The 24584-nt window shown below is 62.5% G+C and overlaps 1 protein-coding gene across 19 annotated transcripts in view; it reads left to right on the top strand.

Annotated features, from left to right (window-relative positions):
• Nucleotides 1-24584, top strand: part of CACNA1C (calcium voltage-gated channel subunit alpha1 C) — a 435155-nt gene that overhangs the window by 325143 nt on the left and 85428 nt on the right. For all 19 annotated transcript variants that reach the window (XM_074357570.1, XM_074357565.1, XM_074357567.1 and 16 more), the window contains 4 exons: nucleotides 12508-12598; nucleotides 15951-15977; nucleotides 22830-22990; nucleotides 23857-24082. In XM_074357570.1, the coding sequence (XP_074213671.1) occupies nucleotides 12508-12598; nucleotides 15951-15977; nucleotides 22830-22990; nucleotides 23857-24082 (505 nt within the window). The remainder of the gene's footprint in view (nucleotides 1-12507; nucleotides 12599-15950; nucleotides 15978-22829; nucleotides 22991-23856; nucleotides 24083-24584) is intronic.

The following is a 24584-nucleotide window of genomic DNA, read 5'->3' as shown; positions in this document are numbered from 1 at the left end:
GCCTGGCCTGACGTCTGCCCTGCCCGGCAGAGGCAGAGCAAAGGCCAGTGCTGTCACCTGGGGGGAGAGCCTCTTCTTAGTGAGAGAAGCAAGGCCAGCGCTGGAGGGTCCCGGCCCGCCCGGCCCATGGCTCCCTGCGCCGTTCTGCGTCGCAGGGGAGCTGACGGACAGCTGCTGGCCAGTGGGAGAGGACCCGGGATCCCGCCAAGGGGACCCCAAGCCCCAGCAGGGATTGGAGAGCTTCTTCTGGAGCCTCTTAGGCGGTGTAAAGTCACTCCCACCCAGTATCATTTCCACAGCCCCTCAAAGGACTGACTGTTAATTCCCAGGTCTTGCCTGGGCTGGGAGGGGTTGCGCTCACGGCAGCAGGCGCTGGAGGGAGCCCGTCCTCCCTGCCGACAGGAGGCCGACAGCTCGTGGGAGCCCACCGGCCGCAGGCTGCTTGACCTCCAGGCCCTGCTCGCTGACCGGCCGGCGATTTGCCTGTCTCCTCGTCTGTAAAGGGAGGGGTTGTCGGACAGACAGTGGCAAAGACCCCTTCCTCTCTGTGCTTTGTTTCTAGAGTCCGAGATTGACCTGCGTTCGCTTTAGCCCTGGGAGTCTAGACCAAACCAGGCTCCTTCCCGCCCGTCGGGCCCCAGAGGCGTTAAGTTGATTCTAGAACCCTGCTGTCCCCAGACTCCTGGAATCCACACTGGGTCCTCTGCAGGATTCCCTGAGCCCTGGAAGCCAGCTGGTTCCTCCAAAGACCCTCCTGGCACCTACGTCCACTCTGCACCCACCCCCAGGAAGCTTGGCTCCACCATCTGCCTTAGAACCGCTGCTGCTCTGAGACCCCCTCAGGCCCCTCCCCGTGTCCCCCTCTCCCTGCTCCCCACCCGCCTCCTCTCCTCACACCCTCCTGTTTGCTCCCAGAATACCGACTCCACGCCTGCACGGTGCTACTTCTGTCCCTGATCCGTGGTATCTATTTATTTATCCATCTTCCCCAGCTGCTGGGCTGTACCCTGGGGAGGGAGGGGTTTGTATTCCACCACTCTCACAGGGCCTGGCAGAGAGGCAGTCAATGAACACTGGTTGGAAAGAGGGTAGAAATTAAGGGAGAAAAGTGGGGTCTCGGCCGGAAGTCGGGAATCCTGCCATTGGGAAGAGATGACCTGGCCCTGCCGCGTCCCAGTGTCAGGCTGAAACCAGGGAGGGCCAGCTCTGTGCCCGCAGAGGGTGCCCAGCGAGTCAGACACACACAGCAATTTTTCATCTTCCGTTTCTTGTCTGTCGACGTTTCTGTCTGGCTTCAGAGAGAGATCAGACTGTTCCTCGGTGTTTTTCTTCACGTGCTCACCCCGCCTCCCCTTTCTCCTTCAAGTCCACCCAGAGAAGCGTCGGAAATATCCTTGTTTCATTTCTCTCTCAGTGAGGCCGGCTAACAGCTGATCATGGCAGTCGGGACGGGGTTAAGAGAGTCTCCAGAAGGTGTTCCCAGCTGTTCCTTTAGGGCTGGAAAGCTGAATCCATTTAAGGCTTGAGAAGGTCAACCCCCTTCAAGGGGCGGGGGCTTGATTTCGTCCACTGTGTGGTCTTTGGCATAAGGCTCACTTCCCCCACGGGCAGAGATGGAGATTTATGGAGTAAATGTTATCGCAAGCTGAGACTTAACGAGGTTGCCTCTGTATCTCGCGGGTAGAGTGGAAAGCAACCATTTTGGTAATAAATAGGGAACAGCATCTACTTTGTAAATTCCTCTTTCCGTTGCTGAGTTTAATCAGATCAGTGAGACTGAAGGGACTTGCTGGTGACCAAGCCCTTCCTCCGGCCAGGAAGCCTCGCCCCTGGTGGAGGTGGCCTGTCGCTCTGGCACCGGTAGGGATGGCATTTCTGATTAGACTAACCCGATTGTCGAGTATTATAACCAAGCTGGAACGGAGGCCCCTCAGACCCCTCTACGAGTGCTGCTGGCTCGTAGATGCAAAAATTCTTTCTAAACAAGTGACAGACACCTGTGGCGGCGCCATCCTTACAGGGCCCCCGCCCACGTGAGCGCACCCTGACCGGGTCCGCGGTGCACGGCCACGGTGCACGGCCACGGTGCCCGGTGTGGGCTCCAGGCGGCAGAGGCAGGGTGAGAGGCCCGAACACAGGCATGCCCTTGCTCCGGTTTAGGGTCAGAAGGGAGCGTTAGAGGGGCACCGAAGGCCGGTTGGAGCTGCCCGTCCCCAGCTGCGCTTAGATCTCCCTTCTGTGGAGAGCCGCAGCTGAAGGCTTCCCCAGGCGTCTTCTCATGGCTGTCGAGCTCTCCCAGGGCCCGGGCCCTGTCAGGGTGGGTTACTGTGAGCGCGCAGTAGGCACTTCAGGAGTATTCATGAACGGGCTGACAACCGAGATGAAGCCCTTGGAACTGATGGTCCCCTAGGGACCGTGGTGACCGCGGCGTCCTTGGGGACCGGCCCAAGGACACATACCTCTTCAGTCAGAGCTCAGACTCCGGTGACCTTTCAGATGGAAAGCACGTGACCCGGAGGCCTCTCTTGGGCCTGTGTTTGCTTCCTCGTCCCCAGTAAAAGCGAGCAGTGTCCAGGCGTCCCCACGCAGAGAGCGAGCGCTGGCCCACTCACTAAGCCCCTCTTCTCGCCCGTTACCTTTAATCCTCACACAGCCTTCCAGGGTTAGCATTGTTCTCTCTCTTTTTTTAGATGAGAAAGATGAGGTCCAGATAATATCCCCAAGACCAGACAGCCAACAGGGGGCTTCGCCGGGCCCCACGCCTGGCCCGTCCGGCCACGAAAGACCCCCTCTTCTGTCAGGCAGGGAGGACGTGCCCTGACATTCCTGGTGGTAGGAAGAGGGAGTGGAGGGGAAGGGGACCCTGGCAGGGAAGTCTGGAGACGCACGCAGAGACCGCGCACAAATCCGTCCCCTCTGGGCCTCAGTTCCCTGAACTGTTTAAGTGGTGCTCAGACCACCCGGCTTTCTGTAGCCCCCCGAGCACCTGACCGCCCGGAGCCCCGGAGCCCTGCCGCCCCGTCTTTTTCCTTGAGTCCTGTGCTCCAGAGTGATGGGGGCCTGGGCCAGGGAGGGAAGCGGCTCTCTGCCTCTCGGCTGGGCAGCGGGGGGCCGAAGGGAGAAAGTTTCCTCTCCGTGAGAGCTCTGGGCGGCCTCTCCCAGCATGGCCTGCTCTCTCCCGGAGCCAGCACCCTGATAACGTCGTCATCTCTGCCTTCAAAGCATGAGCCATAGCAGCTCCGTGCAGGAAGCCGCCCCAGAGGCTCTCCCCTCCCCTCGCGTACCCCCCCCCACTCCAGTGCGCACCCTCTGCCGCCTCCCTCCCCCCACGCTCCTTCCTCACCGCCCAGACTGCGACTGTGACTCTGCGCTGGGTCCTTCTGACAGGATGCTCGCTCTCCTACGGTGCTGTTGGAATGAATCTTCCTGCTTCCGCAGACCAAGTGGACGCCGTGTCTTCACACCTTTTTAGGGAACCATCAGAGAAGAATTTCTCCTACAACGCAAGCCGCAGAAGGAATGGAGCTGCCTGAATTTGCCCACGGTCCTGCCACGGTACAGCCCCACGTGCACCTGCTCCGGGTGCAGACCACACCGCCAGCACGCCCCTTCCTTGGTGAAAAGCCTGCTTCATGTCCCACCTCCCACGCCCAGGACTCCAGCCTGAAACCAGAAGCTCCTTTTGGGTTTCCTGGGCCACTGAGCCCTCAGCATGGGCCTCACAGGACCCAGGACTCAGACAGGAACAGTGACCAGGGCAGCGCTGGGCCCCAGGCAGCAAGGCCCAGCTGACCCCAAGGCCGGCCTCCCTTTGAGGTCATTTCTGAGCGTGGGTGTCCGCGTCCTGCCGGCGCCTCCGGGCCTCTGGCTTGTTGACCACCGTGGTCCCTGTTCTCCAGGTTTCAAAGCATTTCTCTCTCCTAAAGGAGGAGCAGTCAGCCTCACGTCTCCTGAGAGGCTACAGGAGAGTTCTAAGAGTCCGGAGAAGAGGGAGGACACATCAGGGGGCGATGCCTTTGATTCTGGTTCAGTCCTGAGAGGAAGGACCGAGGGCAGGGCTGCTCAGTGGACGGAGAGACAGCAGCCGGCATTCAGTCCCCCTGCTCTCCCTGTGAGCATGGTCTGGGGTCGGTTCTCCTCTGCTCGGTCACCCGCCGCAGGCCTTCCCCGAGCCAGCCCATGACGAGGAAGGGCCTTGAGAAGGCCGGCTCTGGGGAGACTGTGAGTGGACGAGGCAGGCTGCCCGGCCCGCCAAGGATGTGCACACGCCCCTCTCCTAGGCGAGGCCAGCGGGTGTGTGGGGGGCACCTCCTGTCCCTCACCCCAGCGGAAGGTGCAAGTCTGCTCCCAACCCTGCAGGCTCCCGCTGTTTCCCTGGGAGTCGGACAGCACCACAGATGGCACCCTGCCTTCTGAAGCTTCGGTGGACAGGACCGGACAGGACCGGACAGGACCGGACAGGGGAGCGGAGTGCGCGGCAGGCCTGGCAGCCGGGCGGGGAGAGCCTCACTCTCCATCCCTCCAGAGCCACAGTGCGGGCCCTGGTCTTCCCCCGGCCCTGCTCCCTCAAGGGCAGCTGCCTCGCCTGCAGGTGGCGTGCACACTGGGCCCGGCCAACTCCCTGGCTGGTTGTGCGGATTCAGGAGGTCGGTCCGTGTGGCGCACACAGAAAAGCACCGTGTGAACTGGACGCCGAGCTGCGGGTCTGGAGGAAGAGCTCCACGAAGGCCAGACTGGAGGGCAGGGGTCCTGGGGAGGCCGGGCTCCCAGCAGGGCCGACCTCACAGCACCCGGCAGGCCCTGCACCAGGCGGGCCTCCATGGAACGCATGAGGCCAGACTGGCCACGCGGGCCGTCCTAGAGGCCAGGGCTGACCCAAGGGCACGGGAGGGAAATGGGCACAGAGGCTCCAGAAAGAGTGAGACCAGATTGCAGGCCAGGGGCGCCTGGGGGACAGGCTGACGGGCGGGGCAGCCGTGAGGATGAGACACAACAGGGTGCTGAGGGAACAGGGCCCCAGGGCCCCTCCCCCATGGACAATCAGGAAAGGAATCTTTGGAATCAGCTCTCTGATCCCACACGTGCTTGAAGGCCTCCAGCAATGAGCACCCTTGTCTCCGAGGGCAGCCAGGCCGGCCTGGGGAGGTTCCTTACGTGAGGGCAGAATCTTCGCCCTCCACCCCTCCTCCTCCTCTGGGGCCTGTTCCTTGCAGGACGACCTCGGTAGGCAGCACCCTCCTCCCGTGTTTGAAGATGATGACAAGATCCCCTGACCCACCTCTTCTGAATGAATCCTCCCCAGCGTCTTCCTAGAATGTGGGCTCGGCCCTTGCCCACCCCAGACCTCGACTGCGGGCCGCCCCCGTGAACGTGGTCCTGTCGGAGCTGGCCCACGCAGGACGGGGCACGGCCTCCTGGCCTTTGCCCAGAGCAGGGGCTCTGGAGCAACCCTGCGGTGCTGCTGGACTGTCTCGACGGAAGACGTGAGACAGGAGACCAGGGTGCACATCCTGACCGGGGCCCCGAGTCCTGGACGTCCAGCGGGCAGAGCCAGGAGAGTGATCAGTGTTGATGGACTTGGCGCAGAATTGGGCAGACAGATCGACGTTCTGACAGCTGCCCATGAACACGCTCGTGAAATTATGGGGCAGAAGAGGCCCCGTGCAGTGGGGAGCTGAAGTGACTCACTGCCCATAAACGCTGTGAGTGGAGGCAGCCTGGAAATTTAAGGCAGCAATTTCCTTCCTGCTGGAGGGGGGCGAGGCTGATAGCCTGGGGAAGGGGTACAGCTCCTGCTCAAGACGCCCCTCCATGGGCCCCGCGTCCTCCAGGGTGTGCTGAGCCCCTGCAGGGCCTCCTTGGGGAAGTCTGGCCAGGGTCAGAATTGTCCTGAGCAACAAAAAATGGTGAAGGGGAGACGGGGCCCAAAAAGAGAGGAAGTGAGTGTGAATCGTGAGCTCTGTCGGCCGCTGTGCACAGCACAGGCCTGGCACGGGTGTGATGCACCCACCAGAGGGAGGGAGCCCTGGGCCTGTGCTCAGCTAGGACCATCAAGGGTGGGCTTTTGGCCTCTCGGTGATGGGGGTGAAGGACGGGTCAGGAAAGGAGGCAGAACTGGCTGGTGGGTAGGGGGCCAGACCTCCACCACTGACTAGCTGTGTGACCCTGAGCAAGTCACTGACCCTCTCTGGGCCATATGTTCTCCACTGTAAAAGAAAGGTCTGGCCCATCCCTTTTAGCCCTGCAATGTGGGGGAAACTGAGCCACAGAGGAGGAAGGGTCACACCTCCCAGGTCACATAGCTCCAACGCAGCAGAGTCGGGACGCACACTCAGGCCACCTGGCTCCAGAGCCCAGGCTTCTGGTCCCCTGCTCCACGTCCCCCGGGCAGGGTGCTAAAATCCGTGGCCTCTCCCAGGACCCCACCTGCACTGTCTGCCCTCCACTCCTCTCTGGAATCCCAGCACGTCCGCAGGAGCCTGGCCTCTCTCCTGATCAGGAAAGGACTTCATGGGTTCATCGATTCACACGAGGGTAGACCCAGCATGACACCTGCTCAGGTTCACATCCCACCTCGTGTTAGCTGCTCGTTTTTGGTAAGCAGCTTCGTTCTCTGAGCCTCAGTTTCCTGATCTGTAAACTGGAAACATAACAGGGATTATCATCTCTCGTGGGGTGGTTTGGAGGCTTCAGTCAGATCACACGTGCAAGCTGTGTGGACGAGTAGCTGGCCTGTGGCGAGGGGTGGAAAGCCGAGCCGTGGTCGTCGCTGTGCAGATAGACACGACTGCCTTCTGCGTCCCGGGAGGATTTGCACTCTGGCAGGGAGCCAAGCCCTGAGAGGAGGGGGTGACCAGTAGACATGGCGGGCCTGGATCGGAGGCACTGGGGACACAGCCATTCCCTGTCCCTCTTGTGCCACACCGCACGGCTGACCCTCTGCTAAACCTGGCCTTGGGATCTAGACTAATGTGTCCCCAACCTAAAGTAGCATCATGCCTGAAACGACTGGGTTTCCAAAGGAATCCTGCCCAGAATGGCCACCGTCACCCACGTCTAGAAGATCTCGTCTCACCCCTGAGGTCGCAGTGAGCGGTTTCCCTCAGGGTGTCCAGCCCCTCCCGTGTGACCGTGGTCCCTGCAAATACCCCGTGCTGCCCCGTCAGCCTTGGGATGGTGGGGTGGGTGGGAGAGGACGGGGGACGGACGTGTGCCCGAGTGCAGACCTTTGTCCGGTGCACCGGCCCGGACTCCCCCATGCCCCCACCCCTGGCGTCCCCGAGGTGGCCCAATGCGGTGGTGCCGTCACAATGGAGAGAGCTCTGCTCGGGCGTGGGGTGTTCACGGCTGCTGGACCGCGGCGTCTGGGCTTCGTCTTGGAGTTGCGTCTGCACCGGGGCAGGCGCCCCTGCCCCCCCCCCCCCGGTTACAGCGGTGATGGTTATGTCCGCGACGCGTTGAGCTTCTGCTGGGCCTTTTTAATGAGGCCGCTTTGTTGGGCTTCTTAACATTCAATCCTGTTTTATATTTACTTTCCGATGGTTTACGATCAACCGGGCCTTGATGGCTTCTGCGGAGGCAGCCCTGCTGGGCCGGGGCGGCTCTGGGGGCCGCGCGACCTTCCGACCCAGGTGGGCCCCGGCCCCCGGCCCTGCCCTCCCGCCACCTCCCCTCGTTTGTCTGTGTCTGCTTTTCCTCCCCTGCTCACCCCCTTCCTTCCCTAGAGGAGACCTTCAGCGCATCCTGTGGTTCCATTTATCCACGAAAGGGACGGAGAACACGGCCCCCAAATCACCGTGTGGCTGGCGAGGGTTTGGGGCTATTTCATGGCAAGGCCGAGGCCGGACGGGCGCTTCCCAACTCGGGGTGCCAGGGAGACCTCTGAGCCCGAGGTGGGTGAGGACGTGGAGAGACCCCACCCACCCACCAGCCTCAGGCCCACGTGGCCACGGGCTGCCCCTCCCAACTGAGGAGGAGTCAGGAACCACCTTCTGGGTTATGTTCTCTGCGGGAGAAAATGAAATCGGAGGAAATGTGACCTAGTTCCTCCGAAGAGGGTCTCCCGGAGCAGGCCGGTCCCACCCAGCGTGTTTGATCCTACGCCCACCAGTGCGGGCAGGACCTCAGCCTGCAGGCCGTCCAGGCAAAGCCACGCGGGTTGCCTGGCGTCATCGGGAAAACCCAGGACTCCGGGCTGCTCCAGGCCAGCTGTCTCTGCCTCGACAAGCTCTCACCTGGGGCGGCTAACTTCAGCTTGGGGGACGGCCTCTCCCCATCCGCCGGACAAGGCTGTGTACTTTGCTCGCCCCCGAGAGGTGCGTGGATCGGGGTCCTGACAGCAAACCAAGACTCGAGAACTGGGCAGATTAAGGAGAGGCTCAGAAAGATGCAGACACGAGGGTGACAGCCCCAAACACGGCTGTGGTGGCTCCGTTCTGCTGGCATCTCCCACAGGCCGGCCGCGGGAAGCCCTGGGCAGTTTGCAAAGGTCAGCCTCCCGGAGCCCCGGGCACAGCAGAGAGGCGCAGAGGGCATCTGAAGGACGAAGCCCCAGACGCCGAGCACAGCGGAGCAGCCCTGAGCTCCACGAAGACATCAAGTGTCTTAATCCAGCGCCGCTCAGCCCAGAACGGGGCGCAGAGAATTCTCGTGTAGAGTCTCTCGCCTTGAGAAGGTTACAGTTAGCATTAAAACCCGGTGCTTGCTAATTGACAGCAAACTAGAAGAAAAGCAGGTTGAAATTGGTCGGCAATATTGGCCAGTATGTATGGCTGTTTCCGTTTTACAGTTTTACAAATGCGAGTTTGTTTAATCCGTATCAGAAGCCCTTGAAATAAATACCATCATCTTCTCTTTGGGGGACGAGGAAACCCAAGCTCAGAAAGGCTAAGTAACTTCCCCGGAGGTGCACAGCTCGAGGGGTGGAAACACAGCTCGCATCTGGGTCTTAAGGAAAATTCTCGTGGGTCCCAGTGTTACGGGGACTCAGAAGAGGGACGCAGCCCCAGCGTCCGCAGTGGGTGGATGGCGTGTCAGTCAGCAAGGGCAGTGCGACCAAGTCCCCCCCGGCCGGGCGGCTGGAGGCTGCAAGTCCGAGATCGAGGTGTCTGCAGGGCTGGTTCCCCCCGAGGCCGTGAGGCCAGGACAGCTCCAGGCCCCTCTCTTCGGCATGAAGATGGCCGTCTCCCCTCGTGTCTCCTGACCGTGCTCCCTCTGTGTCTGAGTCCACACTTCTTCCTCCGAGAGGGACGCCATCGGAAGGCATTAGGGCCCGCCCTGTGACCTCATCCTAATGTAATTACCTCTTTATAAAGACCCCACCTCCAGGCACAGCCACACTGCAGGGTACCGGGGGTCAGGATTTCAGCCTGTGAACTTTCTTTTTTCACTTTCATTGAACTGTAATTGGTTGGCAGCATTGTGTTCGCCTCAGGTGTGCAGCTTAGCGAGGCAGTGCTTCTACAGGCTGCACGCCCCTGGAAGTGGCCACACGGTAACGGCCGGCTCCCTGCGCCGTGCGGTGTCCTGGGTGCCTGTCTGATTACCCACGGTGGTTTGTTGTCTCTTGATGAATTCTGAGGGCGCGCGTGCAGCCCTCAGAGGTGGAGTGGAGCCGGCTGTGGGCGTGGGGGCCCCGGGTTAGAGTCGGCGAGCCCTTTGCTTGTGAACGTTCCTGATTAGTACTTTCAGGAGGGGACCTCAAACTACACCACTCACGTGAAAACGGTGACACAGCGGGCGTCCGGCCGAGTTAACGGCAGCATAACGTCTCCAGGTCCATCCAAGAGCTGGCGGAGGCAAGGACAGCGGGGTCCCGCCACGGGGCCGACCCAGGACCACCCGCTGGGCCCCAGGGGAGTCGGGCTGGGGGAGAAATGGCCCGCAGCTGCCCGGGAGGTCCGGCCTGATGCCCCAGCCCTCTCCGACAAGAGGAGGTGAGAGACTGACCTCGCTGCTGGGCCCTCCGACCCGCTCACTAGGCTGCCAGCTCAGCTCTCATTAACCTCCGGAGAGGCCGGCCGTTCCTACTGACGGCCTCAGGGGGCCCACAGAGCCCCGCCCAGGACAACAGTGAAGCCGTCCCACCCAGCAGGCCCATCCACCTCCCCCAGTTTCGTCCCTCGCTCCCTCACATGCCCACTCACGGACGCACAGAAAGGTCTGAGGCAGAGGGCAGGGCCGTACCTTCAGTGACAGAGGGTCCCCAGGTGTGGAGCAAACCCTCAGAGGGCTTGCCAGCCCCGACGCTCTGGGGTCGCCAGGCTCCGTGACCGCTCGGACCCTCCGCACCCCGCAGCATGGTTCATGCGATTTCCAGTTTGATTATCTCGTGGTGGAAGTGGTTCCTCCAGCCACCCAGGCCCCACACGACTGTTCTCAAAGCCAAGCAGGGACGGCATCGGCTCCTGCAACATGACCACCACGCACCTCCCTGAAGACACAGAAGTCCAGTCCTACTAGGCCCCAAGCAAGCGCATCGCCACCAGAGTAGACATTCTGGGGAGAGAAGATGTTAATCCAAGGGGGTGATCGTTCTCGGCAAGATAGAGTCAACGTTGCTCGTCACAGCCAACAGTGACATTTCTAAAGATGTAATTATGTTTCCAGCTGTTAATTACTCTCTCACAGAAATCTCATTTTCTTTTGGAATCTGCTCAGCAGAAGCCTGGGTCAGGACAGCCCAGAGACCCACGTTTGAGCCCCGACACCTGGTGGCGAAGGTGGTAAGTCAGACAGCCAGCCTCCTCTCAGCATCCTTCCAGGACGGACCACGTCGCTCTGCACACGCTCTGCACTCGCGGCCCCGCCTGCAGGGGAGCAGACGGCCCGCTTCCCTCCTCGGGGCAGGAGGGGTTGTCTTTAGCGGAAAGGTGCCCTCGGGCCCCGGGTCCTCTGCCCTGTTTCCGCCTCAGTTTCCAAACCATCCATCATCTGAGTGTCTGGTGGGGGAGTCAGGCTGGCCGCCTCCCCCAGAACGGGGTCCAGCTTTAGTAATCCCACCCGGGGCCGACCTGGACTCTCAGTCTCCAAGAGGACTCCAAGGCGACCTCTGGCCTCTGGGTCCCAAGCCCGGGGAGCAGTCGTGACCCTTGCGCTCCAGCCCCAGCCCCGAGTCCCTTTGTCGCCCGGGCACCTGGATCTGACTTCCCTGTCCTGTGACCAGAGGGGACCGGGTGGGGCTGGGCGCGAAGCTTCCTTGAAGTGATGTCTGGATTTGCTTTTACCCAACTTCGTGGGAGAGGAGTCGCGGTGGACACATGAGTCAGACGTGTGCCAAGCCGTGGGCTTTCCAGTGTCCCCTCGCCTCTGAGTGAGGCTCCCCACCTGCCTGTCCTGACGTCATCCAAAAGGGAAAAAGCCGGGGAAAACCCACGTCCGGCAACGCGGCCGTTACCCACGTAACCAGCCCCTTCCGGACGGCGGCGGCCCTGGGGGGGGCTTGTCACTGGTGCCACGTCCCTGGACGCCACACCTCACTAGTTGCAGGTTCTGAGGGCTGAGGGCCCCTGACCTTGCTTCAAGCAGAGCTGACCCAGGACCGAGGCTGCGACGGCCGTTCTAAGGAACAAGGCTGCGAAATAAGGAAGTTGCGTCGAATTGAATAAGGGTCATAGAGGTGAAAAGAAGAGGAAAGGTTCTTTGGGGCCAAACTTTTATTTGGAGTAAAAAATAATCATGAAAGAAGTGGCTTCTTCTGAGCCACCAAACTGGGTTCCAAGTGAGAAAACGGCTGCCGCTCTGGGAGCTCAGCCCTGCGCCGCTGTCGGGGCTCAGGTGGGGTTGGGTCCCGCGTTGGCCCCTTGAGGTCCCCCCGGGACGCGGACGGGGCGCTCTTGCCGACTGTCTTCAGGCCACGCTTGAACGAAGTTTGGCGTCTCCCCCACATCTGCGCCTCCGCCCTGTGTCTGCGGAGCCGGCTCGCGTCCCGGACGCGATGCTCCCTTCAGGAGGTAGCTGACCCCGGACCCGGCGTGCGGGACTCGCGAGTCAGGACCAGGGCCGGTCCTCCCGGTCCACCTCGTAGCTCACACCCGTGGCAGAGTGCCCTTTCTGCAGACAGGCTGGACTCTAAGGGTGGGGAGGACGCCCCTGAGGACTGGTGGGTGGAAAGAAATAAGAAAAGTAAAATGTTTTCATGAAACCTCGTTTTTATGGCGAGGAATGGGCACAAATGGAAGGGCGTGCGCAGCTTCTGCGAGGGCGTGGCATCGAGGGCAGGGTGGGGGTCAGTGGTGCCCAGGGTCTCCCCTGAGTGAACGATTGTACCACCTAGTGTCCCCCCACAGTCCCTCTGAGAGCGTCCCTGGAAGCAGAAGTCACCCCCGACAAGCAGCAGGCGGCCAGCCCAGGACATCAGACCCCGGCCGGGCGCTGCCAGGGCCTCACGCCCCGCGGCACCCCGCCTGCCCCCTCCCGGCTGCGCAGACTGGGCGGTGGCTCACAGACTAACCCTTCTCTCCCTTTCCCCGCCACACCCCGCCCGGCGTCCTTCGACTGACCCTGCAGTGAGCATGCCCACCAGTGAGACCGAGTCGGTCAACACCGAAAACGTGGCTGGAGGCGACATCGAGGGAGAAAACTGCGGGGCCCGACTGGCGTGAGTAGGACCGGGGCTGGGCCCTTGCTGGGGCGGGTAGGGGTCAGAGCCCGCAGCCCACCAACCAGTGCCTGTGCGGGGAGGGCGCCTGGGGGCTGTGGCCCTGGGCTGGGGGCGGCTCTGTTGTCCTGCACTCCCGGGGCCGTCAGAAACAGAGCGTCCGGGAGGGTGAGGTGGGCGTGGGTGTGGGACTCTGAGGGCCCTTTCTCCCCAGCCCTCACCCCCTCTCGCCAGAGGCAGCTTTGTCGGGGTCCCCAGGTGCTTCCCATTCTGATAAACGTACCTGGAAGACACGCCGACAGGCAAGAAGCTAACTGGGAGCCGGTAAAGGGGCCTCCCCCGCAGCTCTGGGTGGTCCAGCCGCTGAAGGGAGGCGCAGGCGTCTGGAGTGCAGACCCGAGCTGATAAACCCCTCCTGCGCGGCCTGGGGTGCACCGCCTCCTCCCACACGTCCCCTCCCTGGCGGGGAGCCCGGCCCCGGCCGCCTGGGCTGCCCTGAGCCCAGGACTGGGCTGGGGGTGCGAGGAACAGCTCACAGGAATCATCAGTCACCCGTCTTGGTCTTAAAAGTGAACGGTGCCGTCCCGAGGGACTGCCTCCCACCAGGAAGTGAAGGGAAAGGATGTGACCGCTGGTCTCATTCCTGGTGTCTCAGAAGGCAGAGGCCACAGACTGAAGGCGTGCAGGTGGGGGTCACGCTGACCTTGAGCCCGAGGCCCCTGCAGCGTTCAGGCCCCTCTGTGGGAGGTGGGGGCCGCTCACCTGGTCCCCAGAGGGCTGTGCGTGGAGCTAGCCCCGAGCAAGCTGAGTCCAAATGGCTCCATCTGTGGAAGGGCAGCGGAGTTCGCCTCTTCCCCCTGAAATAACCCACTTCTGGGTGAACCCAGCCCTTTGGGCGAGGTCAGCTGCGGGCTGTCTAAGCAGGAGCGGAGGAGACGGGAGGGAGCAGGCCGCGTTCCCAGCACACGGCCGCCGTCACTCAGCCGACACCGGGAGTCTGCACGGCTCGGAAGCAATTATTGTCAAAGTGCTGTTAAAATACGGTGCTAATTACATTTTTAAGCAGCAGCTTGAGCTTTTTCCAAGTCTTCTCCCCTTTTGGAAGCACACAAACCAGCGCGTGAGACGCTGGATGTGCGTCCCTGGGGGCCACGCTCGGGAAGGCGGGTGGCATGGCTTCTGGAAGGTTCGTCTCGGAGGCCGAGAGCACCTGCAGTTGAACGTACGCCGGGGCCCAGCGCGGGGCTGTGCGCATGGTCTTCTGCGAGTTACCCGCTTTCTCCACCTCCGTGTGCGTCGAGAACTCCTGTGCAACACGGGGCGAGGTTATGCCTCCTGGACAACAAGTGGGGAGCGAGGACTCCGATGGGTCTCAGACCAGGAGGAAGCACCAGCCCCGCGGCCGAGGCGCAGGGTGAGGGTGCAGCTACGGTGCCACATGCTCCCAGCTCTCGAGGCCACCCCGTGGGGCGACCAGCTCTCCAGACCCTGAGCCGGGCTCACGTCGCGGGAGGTGAAGGCTGCGGAGACCGGGTCTCCCGTCTCCACCAGGTGGGCCCTGCGCTGACCCCTCCTGCACGGGGAGTGCCAGGCCCCGGGCGGAGACTCCGACCTCGGTCTCCAAGGGCTGGGTCGTCTGGCTCCAGACACAGGCCCCGCGAGCAGCGCCCCTTCCTACGTGACGGCATCAGTAACACGGTGCTTAAAGGCAGTGAGTGCTTCCGGCCCAGCGAGGGTGAAGTGCACTGCCAGGCTGAGACGAGCTACCACGGCGAAGCTCAGGCCCCAGTGTGGCGCCGGGGCAGCGCACTGGGGCACGCAGCTACGGACGGGGCAGGCTCGCTCCATCCCCTCCTGTTCAGAGCATCCCAGAGTGCCCAGGGAGGACGTGTAGCCAGTGACCTTGCCCAGCAGGGACCTCATTCCAAACAGGAGCCCTGGTCCACCCATGCCCGCGTTTCAGACGAGGACACTCAGACCTTGGAGGCCCCACGCGGGACTTTTGAAGAACCCACTTTTGCTCAGGACCCACTTGATCTGAGAGGGAGCCTTGCAGGAGGGGTCTGCATCGAAGGCCCCGGAGAGGACCGCTGAGAATCTCTGGGAGAAGTCGGGGGCCGGGCCAGCCCTGTATCGGAGCCGCCGGGCTGAAAGCCACACCGTCCACTGTGGCTTGTGTCCCACAGTGAGGAGAATCTGCTGCCCAGCAAGCAGGGGGCAGCCCCGCTGGCCCCACTCAGCCTGGCCCGGCTGGAGGAGGGAGCCCCCGCCTGCACCACCCAGGAGCAGCTGGAGCATGTTTGTTTCCCGTGAAACTGTGGCTCCGAGTGAAAACGTTGCCCGCGGCCCCAGGTCTCCCCCGACACGCCACGTTAGCGTGAAACTAAACCCTGCAGCCCTCGCGGGCGTCTTCGGGTGGGAAAGGTTATTAGCTGGCGGTTCAGAGCAGGGACATTCTCCGTGCCCCAGAGACACAATCATCTCATGCACGATGGCTCTGCCACCTGGCGCACCTTCTGGTTCAATTTCTTTTAATAAAAAACAGGCAAGGGTGGTTCCTCGCGTTGCAGCAGAGCCGACTGTGCTGAGCTGGGACAGCCCGTCTCTGTCCCCTCTTCATTGCTGCCTGGCGCCTGGGGCTCCCATCCAGGCCCCGCCACCCCACCACAGCCGGCCGGCGCTCCCTCCCCAGACACCAGGGCCCTCCTGACACGCGCCCTGCACGCGCTGCTCCCAGCCCACCCCCACCCAGCCTCCCAGGCCTCAGGGCCTCCTCGGAGGGTCCACCTTTCAGTGGGCCCCCACCAGGACCCTGAGCCAGCCACCAGCACACCTGCCGGTGCTTCTGCCCACAAGTCCCAGGTTCCCAGGGCCGCGCGTGCCTGCCAGCGCCCGGGGTGTGTGCTGGCCCGGGCCGCGGTGGCTCCAGCCCCTCCCCAGCTCATGCTGGCGCTGGCCGGGCTCCTGTCCAGACAGTGCTGGGGTCTCTGCCAGGTGGTCCTGCCCACGTTTCCAGCTGGCGAGGCCCCGCGGCTGCAGGGGGGGCCTTCCTGTGCTTGGGGAACTGCTCTTGACATGCTGCCCAGCCGTCACTGATCGTCCGAGGACGCGGCGCCCCTCTCTAGGGACCAGGTCTCCACATAGAACATGCTAGGTCTGAAGGCTTGTCGGCTGGGCCGGCCTCGTCCCCACGCCCACACACAAACACGCTGGGAGGTGCCGACGAGCGGGGTTCTCTCTCCAAAGTGCAGGTCACGCCCCGTCCACCCAGCCCCCACGTGGCGCCCCGGGAACGTCTGAGACACGGAGGGAGATGTGTGTTGTTTGGTGACGTGTCCTTTTTCCCTTTCAGCCACCGGATCTCCAAGTCCAAGTTCAGGTGAGTGAGATGCACGCCGCCCTCCCTTCCTGCCGCCACCGGCTCCACATCCAGCCCAGGGCTCGGGGTCCCGACCAGGCGGGGGGCCGAGCGAGGGGTCCTTCGGAGGCGCTGCTTCTGTTCCTCACGGCTGTCAGAAAGCGGCTCGGGGATCAGACCAGGCGAATTGTTGAGTCTCTGAGCGTCAAGACGTGAGCAGCCCCGGGCCTCAGAGGCTGTGGGACGTCATGTGTGTCCCTCCCTTACAAGGTGACGTCCAGTGTGGGCACTGGCTGCTCTCGGCCACTCCACGTTTGTGGAGCATGTGAGGTGGGGGCACGTGGGGTCTGACACCGCTGCTCTGGAACCTTCTGGGGACCCAGCTCTCCCGCCCCGTCTGCCCTGCCAGCCCCGCCGCCCACACTTCCCGTGGTTCCAACCAGACGGACTCCCCGCAGCCCCGGGACGTGCCCTGGTCTCTCGCACTTTGAGGCATTGCATGGGCCCTTCTCTGCCTCCATCCCTGGGTCCCCACGCCTCCCTCTGGAGAACTCAGGCTCCTGTCAAGGACCTGAGATGTTACCGCATCTCAGCACCTTCTGCCAGTCCCCGTCCGTCCCCGCCTGGCTTGTACCTCTGTCGCCGTCCTCGCCGGGCGTCCCTGTGTCTCCGCTGGGCTCTGTGTGCCTCGAGGGACAGCTTGCAGGGAGCCCAGCTCAGTGCCCGGCCAGGGACAGGCTGTCCGCCCGCGTGCGTGGGATGGATGAGTGCGGAGTGGGCTGTGAACGGACGCCCACAGAGCCCGCGTGTGCCCAGGAATGGTGGCTGTTTCTGCTTCGTGGCTGATCTTGCTTCCCCAGCCTCACTTCCTGCACAGCAGGAGCGTAAATAACACTGATTTTAGTCCAGCTGATCCTCTCCAGGGCGGGGGTGCAGGGCTGGGACTTCAAGACCCTGAAAGTACACGGAGCTCAGTGAGGACTGGCCCTGGGGTCCCCGCGTCCTCTGCTTGCACCTCTGATCGGGGGCCTGAGAGGGGCCTTCCAGTCGGGGCTCTGCCAGCAGAGTCCTGGGCCCCTCTGTTTGCCTCTGATCTTGAAATGGTCACCTCTGGTCCCTGGCCCCCGGCTCTCTGAGGGCACGGACACCCAGTCCTCCACGGATGGGCCCAGGGACCCAGGAGCCCGCCTGCCCACCTGCCACCCATCACTTCTGCACTAGCCTGAGTAAGCTCTTGGCCGAAGGCTGGTGTCCCCCAGGGTCGCAGACCCCGTGCTACTCCCAGGAGAGGCAACACCCCCGCCCCCGCTGTCCAGGCATTTCCGAAGCTTGGCTCCCGGCCTGGGAGTAAATGAGGACACTGGTGTCCGTCTTTCTCCTCTCCTGCTGTCACCTCTGCCCCCGTGTTCCACTGGGACTGGAAGATGCGGGTTCCCCCTTCCTCTTCCTCTCCCTTCCTCTCCAGCCGAGAAAGCCTGGGGTGGAGTCTCCCCGGCCTAGCTGTCGTTATGGGGGGAGGGCCCGAGAAACAGCCGTCCCTCTCACTGCCCTGTCTCTGGCGTCTGGAGAAGTGGCGGGTACCCAGTAGGGGCCTAATAAATACTCAGTGAACGGAGGACTGGACGATCGTCCTGCCCCCGGGAGACAGCAGGCCAAACACGGCCTCAGACGAAGTTTCCGCCTTACAGCCAAAGCCAAGAAAGCACGTCGCGCCGCCGACAGTTCCAGAGCCCCCACCCCCACCCAGTGAGAGAGTCAAGGGGGGTAAAACTACCTTGAGAACGCCCCCAAAGCATCCTGCTCGTCCCGCGACCGTGAGTGCGGCGTGAAGGAACATGCGGGCGAGTGAGCCGGCGCTCGGAGGTCAGGGGGGCCGCCGTGGGCTCATGCGGCGTCCGCAGTGTGGGATGGCCCGGGAGACCGGGGTGTCGTGTGTCCTGTGCTCTAGGCTGTAAACTGTGCTCGTGAAGAGGAGGGGGCGGGGGTTCCCCAGGCCCGGGACTCCGCTGTGCCCCGCCCACGTGTACCAGATCGGCCTCTGGGAAGGGCGTCCTCCGCTGTGGCTCCTTCTCGGGACACAGAAGTGTGGAGGGCGGGCCCTGTGCTCGTCCCCAAAGGCTAGTGCTGCTCGGCGGGCACTGTCAGTAAACCCGTTTCCAGAGGAGGATGCTGGGCTGCGAGCGGTCTGGGGCCACGTGGCCCACGCGCGGCCGCGGAGCCGTGTGTCTGGGGTGTGGAGTAGAAACAAAACTGGCCACATGCACTCTTCTTAAAACTTTCTAGCAGCCACGTTCAAAACGTAAAAAGGAACAGGTGAAATTAATCTTAATATATCTTGTTTAACCCAACGAGTCTAAACATTTTAACATATATGGTTAATATTTAAAAAATGAACGAGACAGTCTATGCTCATTTTTTGACTGAGTCTTTGCAAGGCAGTGTGCATTTTACACTGACTGCACGTCTCAGCTTGGACTGGCCGCATCCCAGTGCTCCATAGCCCCGTGTGGCCGGTGGCTCCTGTGCTGGACAGTGTGACCGTAGAGGGTCAGATGGCAGCCACCTTGTCCACACCCCGTGGTTCACTGACGGTGTCTGTTTAGGGAGAATCAAAGGCTGGGATGGATTGGAAATGCCATCAAAATGATCAAGGTCGACCCTGGGCACTCTCACCCCTCTGCCTGTCTGATGATGGAACAGGAGAAAACCCAGTAACACGGGGGAAAGGGAGGGAGAAGTTTTGCAGCTCATAAGTCCCCTTGTAAGGGGGAGGGTGTAGCTCAGGGGCAGAGCACACGCTTGGCGCCCACGAGGTCCTGGGTTCAGTCCCCAGCACCTCCTCTGAAAATGAATAGATACATAAGCCTAATTACCTCCCCTGCCAAAAAAAAAAAAAAGTATCCTTGTAAACAGTGAAGAACCTGTTTTACTCCCACAAATAATCTAACATGGGAGTTGGAGAAAACACAAACTGAAATAGTAGTTGAAATGATAGAATCTGAGCTTCAAACTGGCCTGTTCCGTTGGCAAGACTGAACGCTGCAAAGTCACAGGGCTTTTAAAAGAAGTATTAGAAGAGAGGTTTCAGGGAAACTTGGGCCATCAACGGGCTTAGTGTGCGGGTGTCCCCCTGGTCAGCCAAGCCTCCGTTTTGAGGAATTAGAGACAGCAAGGAATTTCGCAGCATTTGGGGCTCAGAAAAGGCTCTGAACAGCCACGGAGCAAGCGGTCCTGCCGTCTTCTGCAGCTTGAAGGGACTGGTCAGACAGGCGTCGGGGTTCGGACCTGGACTCTGCGGAGTTCCAGTGTGAGCCCACGGGGGTCTGCAGCTGGGAGGCCTGCCCTCAGTAAGGCACACACCCAGATTTGCCCCAGCCTCTAACACCCCATTTGTTAAGTTACTTTTGCATAAAACAATTCAGTGTGATGGTTTCCAGGTTGCTTACTCTCAGCCTTGTGAGAGGGGAGACAGGCAGCTGCTCTAACGGCTGGAGGAGCCCGGCGGCCACCCTGCCGTGCTGTCCGCTGTTCCAGCGGCGCGTCAGGGGTCCGGGGCCAGGCAGGCTCTCTCAGGCACTGCGCTCGCCTCACCCGACCCCATCCCTGGCCACTGGCCGGCTGGGGCTCCTGAGCCTCGTCCGCAGCCGGGAGTGAGTGGGTCTGTGTAGGGCCTGTCTCTGGTGCCCTCCCAGCTCGCCCGCCCAGTGTCCCCTCTGTGTGCTGCGGGTGACGGATCCCTCACAAAGGGTGGGACGCAGCCCCTCTCCCTCAGGACCTTGTGAGCTCAGTGGTGAGGCAAGAGCCCTGCAACAGGGATGCTGACACAGGAAGCGGGATGTCCCTTCCTCGGGGAGCCGTGCTGGCTAGGAGCCCTGCCCTGCGCCCCGAGGCACGTCCACTAAGCCTGCTGGCGCTAAGCACCCCCCGGAACTCCCTCCAGTGTCCGTATCACCCTTGTGAGTGTCACACAAACAGAGACTCAGTGGTACCTGGCCCCTGGTAGACCCTTAATACATATTTCTTGAACGTGTAGCTAAGGTAGTGATGCAGACAGTGAGTGTGCCGAGACGGAGGCGGCTGGAACAGTGCAGCATGGGGAAGCTGGCCTCCAGCTGAGCCCGAGGCCCTAAAGGACCTGGGCGGGGAGGTCCTGATGGCGGGGACAGTCGTGTTGGTGGACAGGTGGCAGGAGCAGGCCCAGTGCGGGGAAGAGGCCAGGTGCACCTGGGGTGAGGGAGCAGGGCGCTCCCGGGGCAGCGCAGGGGACATGTCCCGCCCTCCCTCCTCGCCCAGGGCCACGTCCGGGAAGCTCTGTTTCCAGAGTGAGTGGGTCCCCGGCGAGTGCGGAGGGAGCATGAACATCAAGCAGAGTTCCCTCCCTGTTTTATCATTTAACTTCTGTATCTTCCGTAAACACACAAGTAAACGTACACGTTCTAAGAAACCATCACAGTCGTCGTGCGGTAGGAAGTGTTGCTGGGGAGCCGGCTGTCAAGCGAGGCTGCGTTGTAAAGGGCAGGAGGTGTGTAGTTACCTCTGAATACTTTCTCCGGGTTGTAATTACTCCACACCCACCCCAGCCCGAGTCCACATGGCTCCCCGGGGCGGCTGGTTTCCGGGCTGCTGTCCTGTCTGCCACGGCCGCCCTGCGGGGGGCCCAGCCATGCAGACCCCCGGCCAGGCCTGAGCCCCGAGCCCCCACACCCAGTGTCCCCAGGCTCGGGGGAAGCAGAGTAGGATCGGGCTCTGGGTCCCAAAGGGAGCTGGAGTCAGTGCCTCCGAACCACGGAAGAAGGCAACCTCGGCCCCTTTGGGCTGAGTCACAGTTACCAGCAATTTCTGTAAAGGACGGTCTCTAGTGAAAACACATTCCTCGCAACTACAATGTAAGCTATTTAAGACCAGATGTAAGTTTGTCCTGAAAATTCATTTTTCTGCGGGAAAAAAGTCTTCCCAAATGTCTCTACGTCATCACTAACCGCCGTCGCCCGGGCGAGGGCAGGTTCCCAGACCCGAGGCCCAGCCCCTCCGGAGGCTGCCCACACGGACGGCCCTGGCCCTGGTCCCGCTCCCCCACCCCCGTCCTCACTCTCGCACCCGGTGGTGTGTCTGGAGGACGGGGCCCCCACAGTGCGTTTGGAAACCATAATTTTCTGACCCCAAGGCGTTTCTTCCCTGTGCAGTGGATTTCCCCCAGGTGGCAGCAAGGGTCCCCTGCAAGGTTCGGGGCTCTCTGGGGGTGCCTCCCCGCTGCACCAACAACGGGGGGGTCAGGTTGACCCGCTGGTCCCTTCTTCCCTCCCGCAGCTCCGGGGAGGACCTGGATGTGCTCCTCAGCTCCTCATCCCAGGACAGGCGTCAGCAAAGTTGTGGCAGCTCGATTTCCCACGGGCCGTAGGGAGGGAATAAAGCCAAGCCCTCCTGAAGGCCGTCGGGGCGGGTGGAGGACGCGCAAGGCCAGGGTCTGCAGCCCCGGAACCTGGAGCGGCATGCGCGCGTGGAGGCAGGCACGCGGGACTGTGCCGTCGTCTCCCCTCCCACCTCCTGTCCCCAAGCCGTGGTTCTGTCCCTGGCAGCCCAGTGGGGGTCCCTAAGGCCCAACCTATGAGGACTCAGGGCATCTCCCAGGCCAAGCCCCCCACCCTGCGCAGGGCGCCCTCTCGGCCCCAGCACCGCCCCCCTTTCCAGTCTACACCCCTGTCTGTCAAGGGGGCCCCTCCCAGCCGGGACCCTTGGCGGCCCCGCCACACCTTCCTCCCTCACTCTGCACTCGCGGTCGGGGTCAAGGCCTGCTGATGCTGCCTCCAAAATCGGGGTCAGTATGTGTCCTCTCTGTCACTAAAGCCGTGCCTTTGTCACCTTCTCCCCGACGGCTGACCGAACGTTCCCCGTACGGTCCCTGCCTGGACGCTGACAAAGCGGCTGTTTCTGTTGGTGGTTTGGCTTTCTAGAACCAGGTACCCTCCTGAGTGCCCAGCGGGGCCCTGGTGTCTCCCTGGCACCCTGTCCTTCCCTCATCCTTCCCCCCTTGCACCGCGTTGGTCAGAGGACAAGCCACAGACCCCTCCGTCGCAGAGTTGTAGAATACAGGTGCTCCTTGGGACCGTCCAGCTTAACGCTGGGCGCCCTCAGGGACACTGGAAAGCCGCCGGGGGGTGTGGCTGAGCACCGAGGGCATTTCCCGGGTTTTAGGCGTGGCCCGACCCCCAGAGAGTCAGATTTAACTGGTTTGGGTCAGGGCCTGAGTACTGGTGGGTGTTTTGTTATTTTTTTAACGTCTCCCCAGGAAATTCTCTGCACAGCCAGGCTGGACAATCACTCAGGGAAGCCTCTAACCCAGAGCAGCTGGAGGAGGGTGCGGGCCGGGCTGGGAGCCCCCCTGGGCTCGGCCCCAGGCTGGGGCCTGTCCAGGTGCCCAACCCCCAGGGCCCTCCGTTTCCTCCTCAAAGTCAGGACAACCCCGGCTTTGCAGAGCTCTTTAGAGAATCAGGGAGAAGGCCTGAGAGGTGCCTTCACACACGGCCGCTGTCCCTCGTCCTGACGTCGCAGCCACACTGTGATGCTCCTGACACGCGCAGCGCTCCCTCAAGGGAGGCCGTCCTTGTGAAACGCAGATACCTCCCTTCAGCTCTAGGCCAGACTCCGACGAGGCTGGGGGCTGGTCCCAGATGAGAGGGCCAAGGTCCCGGCGGAGCAGGGACACCCCGCGTCCACACAGCCGAGCGGTGAGCTGGCGACCCTGGTGAAGGCTCATCTGCCCACCACAGGCTGCGTGGGGAGCCTGTGATGCAGGCTCAGGGGAGAGAGGCAGCCAGTGCGGTGCGTTCCGGGCTGGGGGCCTGAATCTCACGCTGCCTCCCTGCCCCTCTCCAGCCGCTACTGGCGCCGATGGAACCGGTTCTGCAGGAGGAAGTGCCGTGCGGCCGTGAAGTCGAGCATCTTCTACTGGCTGGTCATCTTCCTGGTGTTCCTCAACACGCTCACCATCGCCTCCGAGCACTACAACCAGCCCCACTGGCTCACGGAGGTCCAAGGTGAGGGGCAGCCCCGGCCGGCCCCAGTCCCAGGGCCGGAGACACCAAGGGCCTGGCAGCTCTCGAGCTGCTAAAACACACGCTCGCTGTAGACAGACGGGGTCCCCTGGCCGGGCCCACACCATCTGCCTGCCCCGACGGTCACTGCTGGGTCCCGGGACACGGACATGTGCTGCAGCGTTTGGCCCCATGAGATCCGTGGCTGCAAGCTGCCCCGATGGGACGTTCAGTCCCTGCGGCCGGGGCACAGTCTCTGGTGTGCTTGGCCGAACTTGGACCGGGGTGGGGGGCGAGCACGAGGGCAGGGAGTGGGTGGCGGGGCCGACACGTGCTCGGGAGGAAGCGAGGTGTCATTACCCAGGAGCTGGGGAGGGGCATCTCCCAAGCCCCCCAGCCCCCACCCTCCCCTCAGTCCCCTACCTTTCCCAGTTTTAGTTTCATGCAGTAAAAAGGCTAAACTTTGTATTCCATCTTAAAAACAAAAAAGGCACCAGGAAGTCCTGGACAGTGGTCGGTCCCACCACCCTTCCCTGGGCCCCAGAAGGGATCCCACTGGTCAGAGCCTTGGCTCGGACGGCCACGGCCCGGATGTGGAGGTGTCTCCCAGAACCTGGGCAGACTCAGGCCCTGGCTCCCTCCCACTCTGGGCTGATCAGTTTGGGCAGACGGCTCAGCCCTCAGACCTCTCTTCTCTGCAAAACGGGGGCCACGCCAGCCAGCTGGCAGAGCCACTGTGAGGAGTGGGCTGAGGTGGGGGCCGGGGGACGCTGCCACACGCCCTCTCCCGCCAGCTCTGCAGGAGGGAAGCGTGTGGCAGCAAGCCCGACCCTCACGGCACCCCCTGCCCTCGCGTGCGGTCCCCACAGACACAGCCAATAAGGCCCTGCTGGCCCTCTTCACGGCCGAGATGCTGCTCAAGATGTACAGCCTGGGGCTGCAGGCCTACTTCGTGTCGCTCTTCAACCGCTTCGACTGCTTCATCGTGTGCGGCGGCATCCTGGAGACCATCCTGGTGGAGACCAAGGTCATGTCCCCGCTGGGCATCTCCGTGCTGAGATGCGTCCGCCTCCTGCGCATATTTAAGATCACGAGGTACGTGGGCCACTTGGCGGGGCGGGTGGGGGGGTCTGTCCTGGGCTCCCGCGTGCCTCGAGGCGGCCCACGCAGGCAGCCCCAGGCGTGAGCGGCCTTGGGGTTTGCTCCTGGTGTGAAGGAAGCCCAGGCGTGGCCGCCTCTGTCCTCTGCTTCGCCAGCCCCTCTCCCACAAGGTCACAGGTGGCTTCCGGAGGCCAAGCCCCCACATTTGAGTTCACCGCAGGAGAAGGGAGGGGACGGGGCAAGGGGCTGTCAGCTCTTCCAGGCACTCCTGGAAGTTCAGCAGTGACTCCTCTCTCCGGCCGCCCGGCTGCTAGAGACAGAACCGTGACAAACGCAGGCACGATTCCTCGACGGTGCCCTCCACCCGCCCCCGTCCCCCCAAGGCCACGGTCTCCCCGAGTCTCCCGGGCACACGGCGATCCTCAGGACGAGGACTGGCGGGGCGGGGAGCGGACACACCCTCCAGGACCGGCACCTCTGACTGCTGCGCCCCGCT

Source organism: Camelus bactrianus, chromosome 34, assembly GCF_048773025.1.
Source record: "Camelus bactrianus isolate YW-2024 breed Bactrian camel chromosome 34, ASM4877302v1, whole genome shotgun sequence".
Lineage (NCBI taxonomy): Eukaryota > Metazoa > Chordata > Mammalia > Artiodactyla > Camelidae > Camelus > Camelus bactrianus.
This window is presented reverse-complemented; position numbering and strand designations above follow the sequence as displayed.